This window comes from Chrysochloris asiatica, unplaced genomic scaffold (assembly GCF_000296735.1).
Source record: "Chrysochloris asiatica unplaced genomic scaffold, ChrAsi1.0 scaffold00168, whole genome shotgun sequence".
NCBI classification, from domain to species: Eukaryota; Metazoa; Chordata; class Mammalia; order Afrosoricida; family Chrysochloridae; genus Chrysochloris; species Chrysochloris asiatica.
Window position 1 is genome coordinate 4,901,937 of NW_006408686.1, and position 16,577 is coordinate 4,918,513.

At 53.5% G+C, this 16,577-nt stretch overlaps 1 protein-coding gene across 1 annotated transcript; it reads left to right on the forward strand.

Moving 5' to 3' along the window:
• Nucleotides 1-4,642: 4,642 nt before the first annotated feature.
• PRX (periaxin) lies at nucleotides 4,643-14,902 on the forward strand. The gene is made up of 4 exons (XM_006871522.1): nucleotides 4,643-4,669; nucleotides 7,667-7,823; nucleotides 10,357-10,553; nucleotides 11,147-14,902. Exons 1-4 carry the CDS (start codon nucleotides 4,643-4,645, stop codon nucleotides 14,900-14,902), a joined length of 4,137 nt encoding a protein of 1,378 aa, XP_006871584.1.
• The last annotated feature ends 1,675 nt before the right edge of the window (nucleotides 14,903-16,577 follow it).

Sequence of the window (16,577 nt, forward strand, 5' to 3'; positions counted from 1 at the left end):
TCGCCTTGAGCGAGGTATTCAACCCTTAGTGCTTCTGTTTTTCTATCTCTAAAATGGGCTGAATGTGCCCTAGTGGCACCATGGGTTGGGCTGCTAACTGAAAAGTCCTCAGTTCAAACCCAGCAGCTGCTCCTTAGGAGAAAGATGAGGCTGTCTGCTCCTGTAAACATGTATAGCTTTGGAAATGCTAAGGAACAGTTCCACTCCATCATGTAGGGTTGAGTCTGAACAGACTCAATGGCAGTGGGTAAAATGGGCTCAGTGAGTTGTCCTTAATAAAGAATGGGAGCAGGATGCCTGTATGTCGGGGGGGCAGGTTTTCTAGACCTTAGTTTCGGGAGCTGGGGAGTCTGTTGCCCAGGTCTCCTTTGATAGGGGGAAAGTAGACGCCATTGTGGAACAAATGCTGGGTAAGAGGCAGACAGGTGGTAGTGGTGGGTCGTGGAGTCGGTTCCGACTCATAGTGACCCTGCACAGGGTTTCCGAGGCTGTGAATCTTTACGGGAGCAGAGAGCCTAATGAGGCTTCCATGGAACGGCTGGTAGTTTACTCCCCTATATATATCTTATTTCTGTTGGAGACTAAAAGAAGCAAGCCCACAACCATACAGTCAATGCCAACTTATAGTAACCTTAGTTAGTGTTTCCTACTGTCAATCTTTACGGGAGCAGTCTCCTTTTTCTTCCTCAGAGTGGCTGGTGGGTTTGAACTGCTGACTTTGTGGTTAGCAGCCCAGTTGAGAATATTCCAAGTACCTTATGTCTGCTGTGAATTCAAACATCCTCACAGCCAGTCTTTTGAACTCCATTTTACAGATGAGAAAACTGAGGCCCTAAGAGGTGGAATACTTTGCCCAAGGACTCATCCCAGGACAGCACTGGAGCAGGGGTTATAACTGAGAGGAATCAAAGGCCACCACCTTCATTCCCACCCCACTCAGTAAATAGCTTCAGACAGTGTCCAGGGACCTGGACCCCCCACTCCCATTGATTGCCAAGAGCATTCGATCACTGGCTCTGAGTGAGGAAATTCCCACAAAAGGTAGGCAGTAGGCACTGTGGGGAACAGGATGCCAAGGCAAAAGGACGTAATTAAAGCTCAAGAAACTGAGGATTTCTGGGAGTTGGGGCATGTACCAGATCAGTAGCACTGTATATATGGGAGCGCTCTAGAATTGGGGCATCAGAAGAGCTTTTTTGGCCTTGATTCACCTGGGGGTGGGAGTGGGGTCCATTAGACCCTCCTCCAAGCAGTGCCCCTACTCCTTCTCCTGTTCAGAGGGATGGGCAGAGCTGGGAACACAGAGTGCTTGGGGTGGGGTGGATTTCCTTCCGAAACTGCCCCGACCCCACCCCAGGATCTGGGTATGTGGCTCAGGAAGGGCACCAGTGAGCTAAATATAACCTGGGGCTGGGTTGCTGTCCCAGGCGGAGCTGAGGATGGAGGGCACTGTGCCTTGCCCCCACCCTGGATGAGCTTCCTGTGCCTGGCTCTGGGTGTGTGATCCTTGCTGTCTTGGCCCCAGGACCCCCTCTACAGCCACACCCACCTCCACCTATAAGCACTAGGCGTCTCCCACCCCTAGCTCAGGATGCTGTTGTGTGCCATGGTCCTCTATCACTGTGACTCTAAACTTACATTTACTCATCTGTTCCTAAAGTACCTGCCTGGACCAGGGCTGACACTGAGGAATCCCCTCTAAAAATGCCTGTTTGGGGCACTCCCAGCCCTTCCTGCCAAACCCAGAGCTAGCCCCAGAAACCTTACTGGGTTTTCCTCAGGGCTCAGAGCCTTGAATGCAAATTATGACAGTACAGAGTGGGGAATGAAGCCCTAGTTCTGTCCCCTCCTGTGTGACCCTGGGCTTGTCACTTCACATCTCTGAGTCTCAGTTTCCCCTGTGATCACTACTGTGTCCAGGGTGGTCCTAGCTCAGGACCCACTTGAGAAGAAACACCCCAAACATGGAAGCTGCCCAGGAGAATTCTGTTTCCTGCTGGGAGAGGCTGGGGCGGGGCTGGGGGCTCACCGAGGAGGCATAGAGATGAGGACCCTCTAGGAAAAGTCAGAGGAGATCCTTTCGGACACAATGGGTCGGGGGGGGGTGGAGTGGGTGCGGCAGGAGTTGTGGGGGTCCCTGTGTTCTCTGTCTTGGTTGGTGACAGTGGACTATGAAGGCCATTGTACGGCTGGGGGTGGGTGGGCAGGGGTGGAATTCGACTGGGCATAGCAGATGGGCCATTGTCTGAGGGAATGTACCTCGTGAGGCCTGACCTTTCCTTGTGGAGTGGGGGTTGGCAGCCTGGCATGCCAGGTGGGGGCCGAAGGGCAAGCCCTGAGTCAGGGAGTGGGGCGGAGGGGAGGCCATTTCTCTAGGACATGGATGAAGCCTGTGTGTGAATCCTTTCTCATGGGGGTCCTTGAGCCAAGTTGCAAAGCCTCTCTAGGCCTGTCTCCTCCTCTAAAATGGGGATGGGGTCTTCTGTGGTGAGGCTAAGACGAGGAAGATGCACCTGACCCATTTCTGTTAAGTGTCATCAAGTCAGTTCCAATTCATAGTGATACTGTTTAGGGTTTCTGAGGAGCAGCTGGTGGGTTTGAACTGCCAAACTTGTGGCTCGCTGTTCAGTGCTGATCCTACAGTGCCACACACCAGAAGTCCTTACCCATTGGTTATGATTACTACCCATATGTAGGGCTGGAGCTTTCAATCTTGTCTCGACTCAGCCCTCTGTGACTTGAACAAGCGACAGCCCCTCTCCAAGTCTCGGTTGTCTGCTCTGTAATGTGCTGAATAATTGTGCTGACGTCACAAGACCTACATGAGATGACATGAATGTGGGGCATTTAGCTCAAGGTCAGGACCATAGGACCTTTTTAGTAATAAGCTGTTGTAGCTATGTGCCGTCGAGTTGGTTCCAACTGATAGTGACCCTTCCATGTAACTCTTCATTGGAGGAGAAAGCTTCATCTTTGTCTTATGGAACAGCTGGCAGGCATGAACCTTGGACCCTGTGGCTTGCATTCCAGTGCTTATGGTACGAAGCGACCATACTCCCAATAATCGCAAGTATTTACACAGCACTTCCCATGTGCCAGGCACCTTGCATTTATGAACTCAGTTTATCCTCATGACATCCCTACCAGGTGTTAAGTGCCATCAAGTAGCGACACTATATAGGCTTTCTGAGAATCAACTGATGAGTTTGAACTACCGACCTTGCGGTTAGCAGTCCAGTGCCACATCAGAACTCTGCCAGATCGGGGGCCCTCATCCATTTTATTGATTAGGGAACAGAAACACAGGGAGGTGAAGTCCTTTGCCCACTGACAGTACACCCAAAACCAAACCATAGCCATTGACTCCATTCTGTCTCATAAGGACCCTGTAGAACAGAATAGAATTGCCCCATCTAGGGTTTTCAAGACTGGAAATCTTTACCAGAGCACACAGACTCGTCTTTCTCCCATAGAGCAGCTGGTTGGTTTGAATGACCAACCTTGAGGTTGTTGTTGTTGTAAAGTGCCGTTGAGTCGATTCCAACCCATAGTGTATAGGGTTTCCAAGGAGCAGCTGGTGAGTTTGAACCACCAATCTCGCAGTTCAAATGTCTTTGCAGTCTGAGGCATTAGCCCACAATGCCACACCTTTACAGGAGCAGAAAACTTCATCTTTCTCCCGCGGAACAGCTGGTAGTTTCGAACTGCTGACTTTGAGGATAGCAGCCTGATTCGTAACCACTATGCTAGAGGAGTCTCGGTGTGGCGCTGTGGGCTCATGCGTCAGACTGCAAAGTCGTTTGAACTGCAAGGTAAGTGGTTCAAGCTCACCAGCTGCTCCTTGGAAACCCTATACAGGGTCGTTATGCGTCAGAATAGAATCGATGGCACTTAACAACAACAATGCTACAAGACCTTGAGGTTAGCAGTGCAATAATTAATCTACTGCAGCCCTAAGGCTCCTCTGAGAGTCCATGGGATAGTTATCATTTCTTTATAGTAGAACTGGCCCCTCTTGGACAGCCAAGGTGGTCAGGCATGGGGGCTCTGCTGCCAGACAGACCACCTAGACAAAGGTCTTCTGAGTCTCACTTTCCCCACCTGCATATGGAGGTGAGTGCTCACAGAGCGTGGCAGGGTCAGAGTGTCATGAAAGAACTTGACACTCTAGAAGCAATCCATGGGAACATGTCGATCACACTGTTCATGTTATCCTTCTTAGAGCCCTGGACCCAGAAGGCCCAAGAAGCCAGAGGTGGCCCTAAGGTGAGCACTGACCCCTACGCCACACCCCACTCCCTGCCTGCCCCTGACCTGCATGGAGCCTCACACCCTGGTCTCTCCCTAGTAGACAGCAAGACCCCAGAAGAAGGGTGTGCAGCACCCCGGGCTAGGAGGGGGTGCCTGCACCCAGGCAGAGGTGAGAGCACAGCTGGACTGGGGGCCTTTCTCCACTTCTGCTTCCCATACCTACTCTGACCTCACCCTTGAAACCCAGTCTTTACCCCCATCCTCTCATGGCCTCAAGCCCTTGTCCTCATGCCCTGCAGACTCAGAGACAGCTGCTCCATGCTGAACTGAAGGGGTCCCACAGCAGAAGTGGGAGAGGAAGCAGGCGGCCAGGTTGACTCTCAGCGGTGCCATGGAGGTCAGGAGTCGGAGTGCCGAGGTGAGTTTCCCCACCTCTGTGACGGGGGGCTTCGGGGGCCTGGAGTGTCAAGATGCAGACTAGGGCAGGCAGCAAGGAGGCACTTCTTGGCCTTTCTGTGCCTCAGTCCCCTCATCTGTGAAATGGAATCACAGCAGGGTGTATTTTATGGGTCACTGTGAGGGGAAATAACAAACCAAAACATGTAAAATGCTTGGCATAGTGCCTGGCATCCACTAGGATGAAAGAAGCAATTCATTGGCACATAAAGAAGTTAAATGAGAAGAGGCAGTATGGTGTAGGGGTAAAGGACCAAGGCTGTGGACACCAGGGTTCAAATCCTAGCCCGGTTACTTGAGCTGTGCAGCCCTAGCAGGTCACCTCACCTGAGCTTCAGTTTCCCCATGAGTGAAATGAGGCAATTGTCCCCACCTAGGATGCCTCTTTGAATGCTAACTGCTTACATAATTATTGAGACAAGGTTTGGGTGGGATGTAGACCAGGCACAGAGTGGGTCTACTTTTTACTAGGAGCCCAGCTAGGGCTGGGGGAGGTAGCCAGGGGGGTAAAGCTACAGGGTGGCCTATGGGGGGGGGAGGTTCTGGGATCACAGATCAGAGGTTGAGTCCCAACTACTTCACCTGCTGTGTGGTTTTAGGCAAGTCACACCACTTCTCTGGGCCTTCGTATCCTCTACAAGGCTGTGGGGGAGATGGAATGAGATGCTATACCTAAAATGCTTTAAGCCTCAGGTCTGCTAAGCAAAGGGTGGTGGTGTCGGTCACAACGTTCTCTGCTGCCTCTGCCATCGTTCTTTCCGTTTCAACCCTCTGCTGCCCACGCACAATCATGGAGTTCCCCCAGAGCTGGGGAGCATCTATTTTCCACTTTCTGGACCTGATCTCAACTCCTGGCCCTGCCTCCATGCCTAGTCCATTACAGCATCTCCTCAGATCCCCACTGCTCCTGGTGTCAACTTCATCGTTAACTTCATCTTACAGCAGGGAGACAAGCTCAGAGAGGGCACGGTTCTTCCCCAGAGACACACAGCAAATGGGGTTCCCAAATGGGTGTGGAAGCCAGGTTTTCTCCCTGCCTCTTCTGGGAAACTCTGGTGTGAACCCCAGTGTACTGCTGGGCTAGGGCCAAGTCAACCCTATTACAGTAAATTCCAGGAACACCATGTGTGCTGGTCCACCATTCATTACCCACGCACCTCCCTCCCCTTCACTGGATTCCCTCTCCTGTGGGCGGTAGGCAAGTCCTGGGGTCATAGAATCCACAATGGGGTACAGTCTCACACACATTTAAGCCTTGAGAAGGCCAATCTCCCCCCCACACCCAGAAACCCTTTCCTGAGAATTCTATCTTCTGTTATTGAAGCCCTTCCCCACCTCTCAGTCCAGCCAGGGTTCAAAAAGTTGGTGGAAAATGGAATTTCTCTAGACTTTAAGGTCGGTTTGAACAGCAAGGTCGGCAGTTCAAACTCACTAGTCGCTTCTTGGAAACCCTATACAGGGTTGGTATGAGTTGGAACCGACTCCATGGCACTTAACAACAACAAAGATGTCATTTAAGGAGCCCTGGTGGTACTGTGGGTTAGGCATTGGGCTGCTAAACTTCAAGTTTGATAATTCAAACCCACTAGTTAATGCGCTTACCTGCAAGGTTGTTTGAACTGTAAGGTCGGTGGTTCAAGCTCACTAGCCACTCCTTGGAACTCCTACACAGGGTCACTATGAGTCAGAACTGACTCAATGGCACTTAGCCTCAGCAGCTACTCTGCAGGAGAAAAATGAGATGTCTGCTTCTGTAAAGATTTACAGTCTCAGAAACCCTATATAAGGTCGCTATGAGTTGGAACTGAGTCCATGGCAGTGAGTTTGGTTTGGTTTCTACTCCATTTGGAGTCTCTGGTTGGTGCAAATGGTTAAGTGCTGAAAGGTTGCAAGCTACCTAGAGGCACTGGGGAAGACAGGCCTGGTAATTTGCTTTCCTGCAATCGAGGTTGCTATTAGACTCAATTCACTTCATCGCAACAAGGATGAATTGGGCCCATTCTTTCTGGCCTGGTTTTCTAGCCTGAACGGGTCCTGCCCCTTGAGAAAGCACAGTCCTACCCCATCTGGCCCCACCTGTTTCTTACCACTTTCGTTGGTGTGTGCTCTCTAGTCATGCGGACTCATAGGACTCTATAGGACAAAGTTGTTGTTGATGTGCCGTGGAGTTGGTTCCGACTCATAGCGACCCTGTACAGGGTTTCCGAGGCTGTAAATTTTTACGGGAGCAGAAAGCCTCATCTTTCTCCCGTGGAACAGCTGATGGTTTCGAACTGATGACCCTGAGGTTTTTGCAGAGAACTGGTGGGTTAGAATCACCAACCTTCTACTCATTAGTCAAGTTCTTAACCGTTGTGCTGCCAGGGTCCCTTAGCTTTCCTCTGTTGTTTGCCGTGGAGACGGTTCCAACTCAAAACGACCCTAGATAGGGTTTCCGAAAAGTGTCTGGTGGGTTCAAACCGCCAACCTTGCGGTTACTAGTCTAGCGCTCATCCTATAGTGCCACAGCGTGACTCTCTTTAGCCCCACCTTGACCACGCCCTACACCATACAACCCCGCCCCTCTCCCCGCCCCTTCCGACCCCGGTCCTGTTGGGCTTTGGAAACTACGCGTACCCTCAAAGCAGTTTAACGGTTTCGCAGGCGAGGAGAGCTAGTTGTTCGTCCGCGCGCTTTCTTAAAGAACATGAACCCGGACGTCTTGCCTGGGCCGCGGCTTGTACCCTGAGGATTCCTTTGTTGTTGTTGAGTGTTTTGTCAAGTGTGTCCGACTCATAGCGACCCTGTATAGGGTTTCCGAGGGGGTTTGAACTGCCGACCTTGTGGTTCATAGTCCAATGGTGATCCTACAGCGCCACACCAGAAGTCCTTTAGGAATCACTTTGAAGCGCGATGGTGGGCTCTGGACGAGATCCTCCAGCCCTAGAGTGCCCTTGCAACCCCTCGCCACCCTCCACAGGAACTGCGGCGGGCGGAATTGGTGGAGATCATCGTGGAGACGGAGGCACAGACCGGAGTCAGCGGCATCAACGTAGCGGGTGGTGGCAAGGAGGGAATCTTCGTCCGCGAGCTGCGCGAAGACTCGCCAGCAGCCAGGAGCCTCAGCCTCCAGGAAGGTAAGCAGGGTCCGTGGTTTGAACCGAGCCCGCCCCTTGGGCTGTCCTCTGGGGGCGGGGTTAGGAATCAAGGAAACCTGGGACTGTCGCGAGGCTGAGACTTACTTCGGGGCATGTGGGCGTTGTTGGCGGCCAGGAGGTGGGGTTAAGGGCTTAAGGCGGAGTTTTGCATCTATGGATTGCGTTGTGGTTGTTCAGACTCCATTGTATGGGTTCGAATCCCAGATCCTCAATTTACTAACTCGTGCTCTTCCTGGGTCTATTTTCTTATCTCTAAAATTGGAATAATTCTAGTGCTTACCTCATAGGGTTATTAGGTGATTAAATGAGTCAGTATTTGAAAACACATAGCTAAGTGGTTTATAGTAAGGCACTAGATAAATGCTAGTGACTGTTTTTGTAGTTGGGACAGGACAATAGGGGTGGAATTAGCAGCTTGGAAAAAGATGAGAGGGGAGCTTAGTGAGAGATATTTTAGGAAAATAAATGAGACAGATGTGATTTGTTCATGCAACAATTATTAAGTACCTTCTATTTCCAGACATTGTTCTAGGTGCTTAGGCTGCAGTCATGAACAAAAAAGACAACAGATTTAAACAAGATTAGTACAGAATCAAGTGGAAGGTGATGTGTTCTACAGATACCAGAGGGCAATGACACTAAAATAGAGTGGGCAGGGGAAGATGGAAAGGCCCAGAGGAGGTGAGAAAACAAGCTATGTGGCCATCTGGAAGAGCATTCCAGACATATGGAACAACCAGTGCAAGGTCTTACTCAAGGTGGGAGTGTGCCTGGCTTGTTGGAGGAATAGCAAGGAAGCCAGTGTGGATGAAATAAATTTAGTAAATAGAAGAGTAAGGAATAAGATCAGAAAAGGTAAGGTGGGGAAGGGCAGCTTTTAGAGAACTTTATAGGTGGAGGGAGGGTCAGAGAAAAAGAGGAAATCCCCCAGTGAGATGGATTGGCAAAGTGGCAGCATCAATGGGCTCAAGAGTGGCTACAATTATGAAGTTGGCCCAGGATAAGGCAGTGTTTCGTTCTGTCGTGCATAGGGTCACTATGAGTTGGTACCGACTCGATGGCACCTAACAACAACAATAACAACATAGGGCATTGACATTTATTCTGGGCCTCTGTTGTAAGCAGAGTGGAGGGACAGGGACATGAATTGACTGCGTTGAGCTGGTACATTAATGGTTGGGAGGCAGGGTTGTGAGTAAGGAGACCAACAAGGGAACTACTGTGATTATCCAGGAAAGAGATCATATTCATGTCCAAGCTAGTGTTGGTGGAGATGAAGCGAAAGGTTTGGAATCTAAATATATTTGAAGGAAAAGCCTTCAGAACTGGATATGTTGTGTTATGGAAAGAGAGAGGTTGAGAATGTGTCCAGGATTTTTGCCCTGAGAATGGAGTTGATAGTCTCCCAAATGAGGAACATGGGCTGGCGGTTGATTAGAAGTTTGGAGGTGTCTCTTAGATGCTCAGGCAGAGATGTGGAGGGACAGACAGTTGGATCTAGGAATCTAGGGTAGAGTGCTGAGTTGTAGAGATATACTTGGGAGTGGTCAGCATGCTCATGGTTTTTAAACCCCTGAATCTGATGTCACTCTCGAAGGAGTGAGAAGGTGGCATGTAGATGAAGAAGAGACCAGAACTACAGGGGCATGGTCAGGGAGATGTGGAGGAACCATCAAAGGAGACCAAGGAGGAATTGCCAGGAAGGCAGCAGGAAAACCTGAGGAATAGTATCCTGGAAGCCAAGTGAAGCAAATGAATGAAGTTGGGTAAAACGCTCAGTGGTTCAAACAGATAAAGTCTGGGACTTGAACATTGGATTTAGCTATGTGACGCTCACTGCCTGAAACTTTGAGAGGAACAGTTCAGGTGTGTTTTGTGGGGGAGGAGGGAAAAACAAAAGTGTAATTGGATCAAGTTCAAGAGAAATAGGAGAGGGGGAGAAGTGGTTCTAATACTTCTAGACAACTCAATGCATTTTGATGTGAAAGTGATCGGAAAACTGGGGCAAGAACTAGAGGGAGAGTTAGGTCAAGACAACTTTTTAAAATGGGAGCACTGATTGCATGTTTGTATGCTGATGGGAATAATGTAGGAGAGAAGCCAAATTGAGCATGAAGGGGAGAGAGAAGAGATCCGGCTGGAGGATATCCCTAAAAGAGGAAGAGTAGAGTAAATCGCCACAGGAGTAGGAGATTGGATAGAGGGGGTGGCAGCTTCTAGGAGTTCTCTTTCGATTCTGCTCTAGCAGTAATGGAAGCAAAATCAGTAGAGAGATGAGGGTGGGGAAAAGGTGACGTAAGCGTGGGCTTGCACGGTGGTGCGGGAAGAGGCGGAGCTAAAGAGGTGGATGATAGACGGACTCCAAACAGCAGAGATTTGAGGCTCCACCCAGCGCTGAGTGGGCGGGGCAAACAAATGGGGCGTGGTCTCAGAGCACTGGCCTCAAAGAACCAGGCCTGGGTGGAGCCAGTAGATGCCCACCCCTACTTTCCGACCTCCACCCTGCCCGCAGGGGACCAGCTGCTCAGCGCCCGTGTGTTTTTTGACAACTTCAAGTACGAGGATGCACTACGCCTGCTGCAATGCGCCGAGCCCTACAAGGTCTCCTTCTGCCTGAAGCGCACTGTGCCCACCGGGGACCTGGCGCTGCGGCCCGGGACCGTGGCTGGCTACGAGATCAAGGGCCCGCGGGCCAAGGTGGCCAAGCTGGTACGCGTGCTGAGACCGGGCCTGGTCCAGGATTGTCTGGGTGACGCCACCTCCGCGCCGTGAGCCCGTTCCCCACCATTGTGGGCCAGTCTCTCGTTACTAACCTCACCGCTAATCTCACCGGTTCTGTCCTCGTCCTCCTCCCCTAAATTCTTCCCTGAGGAGGAGAACCCACGGACTTCAGACCATAACTCTCACCCCTTGCCCCTTGAAAAGGCATCCCACCAGTCCTAGTTTGAGGAGGGGGATGACAAACCAGGGCTGCAGATTGACCCTTGGCACACTTCTTTCTCTCCCCATTCCTCACTGTCTCCATCTCTAGAATGAGGGTGTTGGAGAAAATTCTGGGTAGGGACGTAGAAGTCTTGGGTCCCAGTTCCTGTTAACCCACGGTGAGATTCTAATTGAATGCCTTAGCTTTCCTGGGCAGTGATGGTGAAATAAAAGGCAGAAAGTGGGGATGGGGCTTTGGGAGACAAAAACACATCTTACACAACACATCTCCATTTTGGCACAGTGCCAGGTGGGACTCCTCTTGTCCACCCCTGGCTTCCCAGTGTCCCACTGCCTCCGCCTCTCTCCTCTCTCCCCAGAACATCCAGAGTCTGTCCTCAGTGAAGAAGAAGAAGATGTTGGTGCCTGGGGCCCTGGGGGCCCCTGCAGATCTGGTCCCCGTTGACGTGGAATTCTCCTTCCCTAAGTTCTCTCGGCTGCGTCGGGGCCTTAAAGTTGAGGCCGTCAAGGGCCCTGTCTCAGCTCTCCCTGCCCGCCGGCGCCTCCAATTGCCCCGGTTTCGGGTCCGAGAAGTGGCTGGGGAGACTCAGGCAGCTAGGATGGCTGCTGCTGCTCCTCCCCACAGAAAAACCAAGGAGGAGGCTGAGGTGGTAACAGGAGCCCGCTTCGCAGCACCCCAGGTGGAGCTGGTTGGGCCCCGGCTGCCAGGTGCTGAAGTGGGCGTCCCCCAGGTTTCAGTCCCCAAGGGGCCAGGGGAGGTGGCCCCCTCAGTGGAGGCAGCCAGTGGCTTTCCCCTCCACCTGCCAACTCTTGGGCTGATAGCCCCAGCTCCACCGACTAAGGAACCCACGGTCGTGGGGATCCAGGTTCCCCAAGTGGAGCTGCCCACCTTGCCTTCGCTCCCTACTTTGCCCACCCTTCCCTGTCTGGAGACCCAGGAAAGTGCTGTAGCAGTGACGGTGCCCACCCTGGACGTGGCAATGCCTACTGTGGGTGTGGACCTGGCTTTGCCTGGCACAGAAGTGGAGGCCCGGGGAGAGGCACCAGAGGTGGCCCTGAAGATGCCCCGCCTCAGTTTCCCCCGCTTTGGGGCTCGGGCAAAAGAAGTTGCTGAAGGCAAGGTAGCCAAGGGTAGCCCTGAGGCCAGGGCGAAGGGGCCCAGACTCCGAATGCCCACCTTTGGTCTTTCTCTCTTGGAGCCCCGGCCTGCTGCCCCTGAAGCTGTGGTTGAGAGCAAGCTGAAGTTGCCTACCATCAAGATGCCCTCTTTTGGCCTTGGAGTGTCAGGGCCTGAAGTAAAGCTCCCCAAGGTCCCTGACGTCAAGCTCCCCAAAGTGCCTGAGGCGGCTCTTCCTGATGTGCAGCTCCCAAAAGTGTCAGAGATAAAAGTCCCAGAGATGAAATTTCCAAAGGTGCCGGAGATGGCCGTGTCAGAGGTGCAGCTACCAGAGGTACAGCTGCCAAAAGTCCCTGAGATGAAACTCCCGAAGGTACCTGAGGTGGTCGTGCCGGCTGTGCACCTCCCGGAAGTGCAGCTCCCAAAGGTTCCAGAAATGAAACTTCCCGAGATGAAACTCCCAAAGATGCCCGAGGTGGCTGTACCGGATGTATGTCGCCTGGAGATGCAGCTGCCAAAGGTGTCAGAAATGAAACTCCCCAAGGTACCTGAGATGGTCGTGCCAGATGTGCACCTTCCAGAAGTGCAGCTCCCGAAGGTTCCAGAAATGAAGCTCCCTGAGATGAAACTCGCAAAGATGCCCGAGATAACTGTGCCAGATGTACGCCTCCTGGAGATGCAACTCCCGAAGGTTCCAGAGATGAAACTTCCAAAGGTACCTGAGATGACCGTGCCCGACGTGCACCTCCCAGAGGTGCAACTCCCAAAGGTCTCAGAGATGAAAGTCCCCGACGTGAAGTTCCCAGAGATAAAACTCCCCAAAGTGCCCGAGATGGCTGTGCCCGATGTGCACCTCCCGGAGGTACAGCTGCCAAAGGTGTCTGAGATGCGGCTGCCAGAAATGCAGGTGCCCAAGGCCCCAGATGTGTGCCTTCCAAAGGCCCCGGAGGTGAAGCTGCCCAAGGCTCCAGAGGTTCAACTTAAAGTTGCCGGGACTGAGCAGGCTGAATTTGATTTCAAGATGCCCAAGATGACCATGCCTAAGCTGGGGAGGCCAGGGTCCCCCCAACAAGGCAAGCCAGGCGAGGCAGGTGCTGGGGTCTCAGGGAAATTGGTGACACTTCCCTGTCTTCAGCAGGAGGTGGGTGGCAAGGTTCATGTGGCTGCACCTTCCCTCAAACTGCCCTCAGTGGAGCTAGACCTGCCAGGTGCCCTCAATTTGGAGGGCCAGGTCCCAGTGGGTGCAGTTCACAAGGTGGAGCTGGCAAAGGGCCCTGGGGTGACAGCAGGGATGGGAGAAGCCAGCTTCCGGATGCCCTCTGTTGAGATTGTTGCTCCACAGCTGCCCACAGTGGAGGCTGCGGAAGGGCGGCTAGAGATGGTGGAGATGAAAGTCAAACCCTCCTCCAAGTTCTCCCTACCCAAGTTTGGACTCTCAGGGCCAAAGGTGGCCAAGGTGGAGGCTGAGGGGGCTGGGCGAGCCACCAAGATGAAGGTATCCAAGTTTGCCATCTCACTCCCCAAGGCTCGGGCAGGGACTGAGGCCGAGATTAAAGGGGTAGGTGAGGTGGGCATGCTGCCTGCCCTCGATTTATCTATCCCTCAGCTCAGCCTGGACACCCATTTGCCCATGGGAAAGGTGGAGGTGGCAGGGGCTGATGGCAAGCTCAAGGGGTCTAGGTTTGCGCTTCCCAAGTTTGGGGTCAGAGGTCGGGACATTGAGGCTGGAGAACTAGGGGGAGCTGAGCTGGAGGGTAAGGGCTGGGGTTGGGATGGGAAGGTGAAGATGCCCAAGCTGAAAATGCCCTCCTTTGGGCTGGCTCGGGGCAAGGAAGCAGAAGTCCAGGAGGGGCGCAGCAGCCCTGAGGAAAAGTCAGAGTCCACCACCAGGCAGCTTAAGCTTCCCGAGGTGGAGCTAGTCACATTGGGAGCTGAAGAAGAAGGGCAGGCAGAGGGGGCACTGGCTGTCAGTGGGATGCGGCTGTCAGGCCTGCAGGTCTCCACTACTGAGCACGTGGGCACTGAGGGCCAGGAAGGGGTTCTAAAGATGTCCCCAGTGGGCATTTCTCTGCCCCAGGTGGAGCTGACCAGTTTTGGGGAGATGGGACCAGGTGGCACTGTGGGTCAGCAGGCCGAGGGTGCAGCCTCTTCAGCAGAAGGCACAGCTGGCTATAGGGTCCAGGTGCCTCAGGTGACCTTGTCCCTGCCTGGAGCCCAGGTGGCCAGTGGTGAGCTGTTGGTAGGTGAGGGTGTCTTCAAGATGCCCTCTGTAACTGTGCCCCAGCTTGAGCTGGACATGGGGCTGAGCCGCGGGGCACAGGTAGGTGAAGCAGGCACAAGTGAGGGTGGGCTGAGGCTGAAGATGCCCACTCTGGGGCCAGGGACTGGGGTGGGTGCAGAGGGGACTGAGGAGCAGCTGGCAGGGGCAGAGCACACCTTCCGCCTCACGCTGCCCGATGTGGAACTCTCGACACCTGCCGTTGGCAGCCATGCTGAATACCAGGTGGCAGAGGGCGAGGGGGACACCGGGCACAAGCTCAAGGTGCGGCTGCCTCGGTTTGGCCTGGTGCGAGCCAAGGAGGCAGGCGAGGAGGGCGAGAAGGTCAAGAGTCCAAAACTCAGGCTGCCCCGTGTGGGCTTCAGCCAGGGTGAGGCAACCACTGGAGGGAGCTCCCCAAGCCCTGATGAGGAGGAAGAAGAGGGCAGTGGGGAAGGGACAACAGGGCGTCGAGGCCGGGTCCGAGTCCGCCTGCCCCGTGTGGGGCTGGCTGCCCCTTCCAAGGCCTCCAGGGGGCAGGAGGGTGAGGGAACCGTCAAGTCCCCTGGCGCAGAGAAGTCACCCAAGTTCCGCTTCCCCAGGGTTTCCCTCAGCCCCAAGGCCCAGAGCCGGGACCGGGAAGAGGGTGGGTTCCGAGTCCGGCTGCCCAGTGTGGGGTTTACAGAGACGGGGGCTCCAGGCCCCACCCTGGTGGAGGGAGCTCCAGCTGCAGTCATTTGAATCCTCTGGCAGAGGAGACTTGCCTGGTATCCTCTTCCTCCTCCTCCCTCTGTCTTGTATTCGAGATAACTAGTAGCACTAACCCTGACCAGGGTGGGCGGTGGGGCCACTCCATGTGAATAAAGTCATCTAGATGTGACACGTATCCAGATCTCTCCTCCATGAGTATTGGGGGGCGCAGAGGGGAGTTACGGGGGAAGGTGATGGGGGAGACCCAGGTCACTCCTGGTCTGAGAAGAGTCAGGGTTGAATAGGCTGGCGTGGGAGTAGGGCACAGCTGTGGGACCCTTCTGTTGGGGACTTGGCCAGGCCTCTTTATTCAATGCCCTCTTTCTGGTGTCTCTCAACCGCCAAGGGCGCCTTCACAACAGCCTGACCTTCCCCTTCCTGTCTGGCTGGTTTGACTGCCCATCCTACGCCCCACCCAGGAAGGCCACCTCTGTCCCCTCTCCAGATTCTCCACTTCTGATGCCTGGCTGCCTCTTAGGATTGGGCACCAGGATCCTCAGCCCATGTCAACACTGGACCCCTCTCAGGATCTCAGCCCCTAAACCCCTACCAGGGCCTCCAAACACACCTCACGGTGGGGTCTCTGCGACACCCTAGACTGGACTAAGGAGGCCTGTTCTCAGATCCCAAGTCTTCCTCCCTCCCCCGAGTCCCCATATCTGTCCTTCCTACTCTCTTCAAACCTCCATCTGTCCCTACCCTCCCTCCAGTCCCAGAAGATGAGGACTCAGGCATCTGAGTCCCTACAGAATCCCCTACTCTCACCCCTAGACTTCCCTTCAACTGCCCCATCTCGTACTTACTCTTCCTCCAAAACATGGAAGGAGTTGTTTACATTTATGGGGCACACCCCTCCCCAGTGCCCCAGCATCTGGGGGTATCCTCTTACTAGGGGCTCAGATCTGTCAGCAGTGGCCCTCTCCAGGACCACTGTGGACTCCCTCCGTCTTCCTGGGCTGACTTCTAAGGGCCCTTCCTTCCTCCTGAAAAACTCTCTCCCCCCACTGCTCCCTCTCTGTGCTCCCTCCTTGGGTGCTCTTCCTGAGCCCTGTTCACCCCCACACCTCCCTGACAACTCCCAAACTCCCTAGTCCACCTGGGGATCCTGTGGCCTCCTGGAGGACACCTCCCCCAGGGTGTCTCCTGGGGAATTAGGAAGTTGTGTGGGTGGTAGGTTGGAGCTTGGCTCTGGAGTCTGATTGCTTGGGGTCAAAGTCTGTCTCTGGCACCCTGCTGGGTGCTCAAACCTGTTGCCATTGAGTAAATTCTGACTCATGGCGCCCCCGTGTGTTTCAGAGTAAAACTACCCCATAGGGTTCTCTTGGCTACAGTCTTCACAGAAGTAGATCCATCGCCAGACCTTTCTTATGTGGAGACACTGGATAGATTCAAACTGCTGATTGGTGACCATAAACCAGAAAATCAAACCCACTGCTACTGAGTCGATTCCAACTCATAATGACTTTGTAGGACAGGACAGAAGTACTCCTTAGGGTCTCTTTCTGAGACTGTAAATCTTTACGGAAGCGGACAGCCTCAGCTTTTTCTCTTGGAGTATTTGGCAGGTTTGAACCTCAGACCTTGTGGTTAGCAGTCCAAGGCTTAAGCCTGCCACGCCACCAGGACTCCTTTGAGTGACCATAGCCATTTAAAAAATGTGTACCTC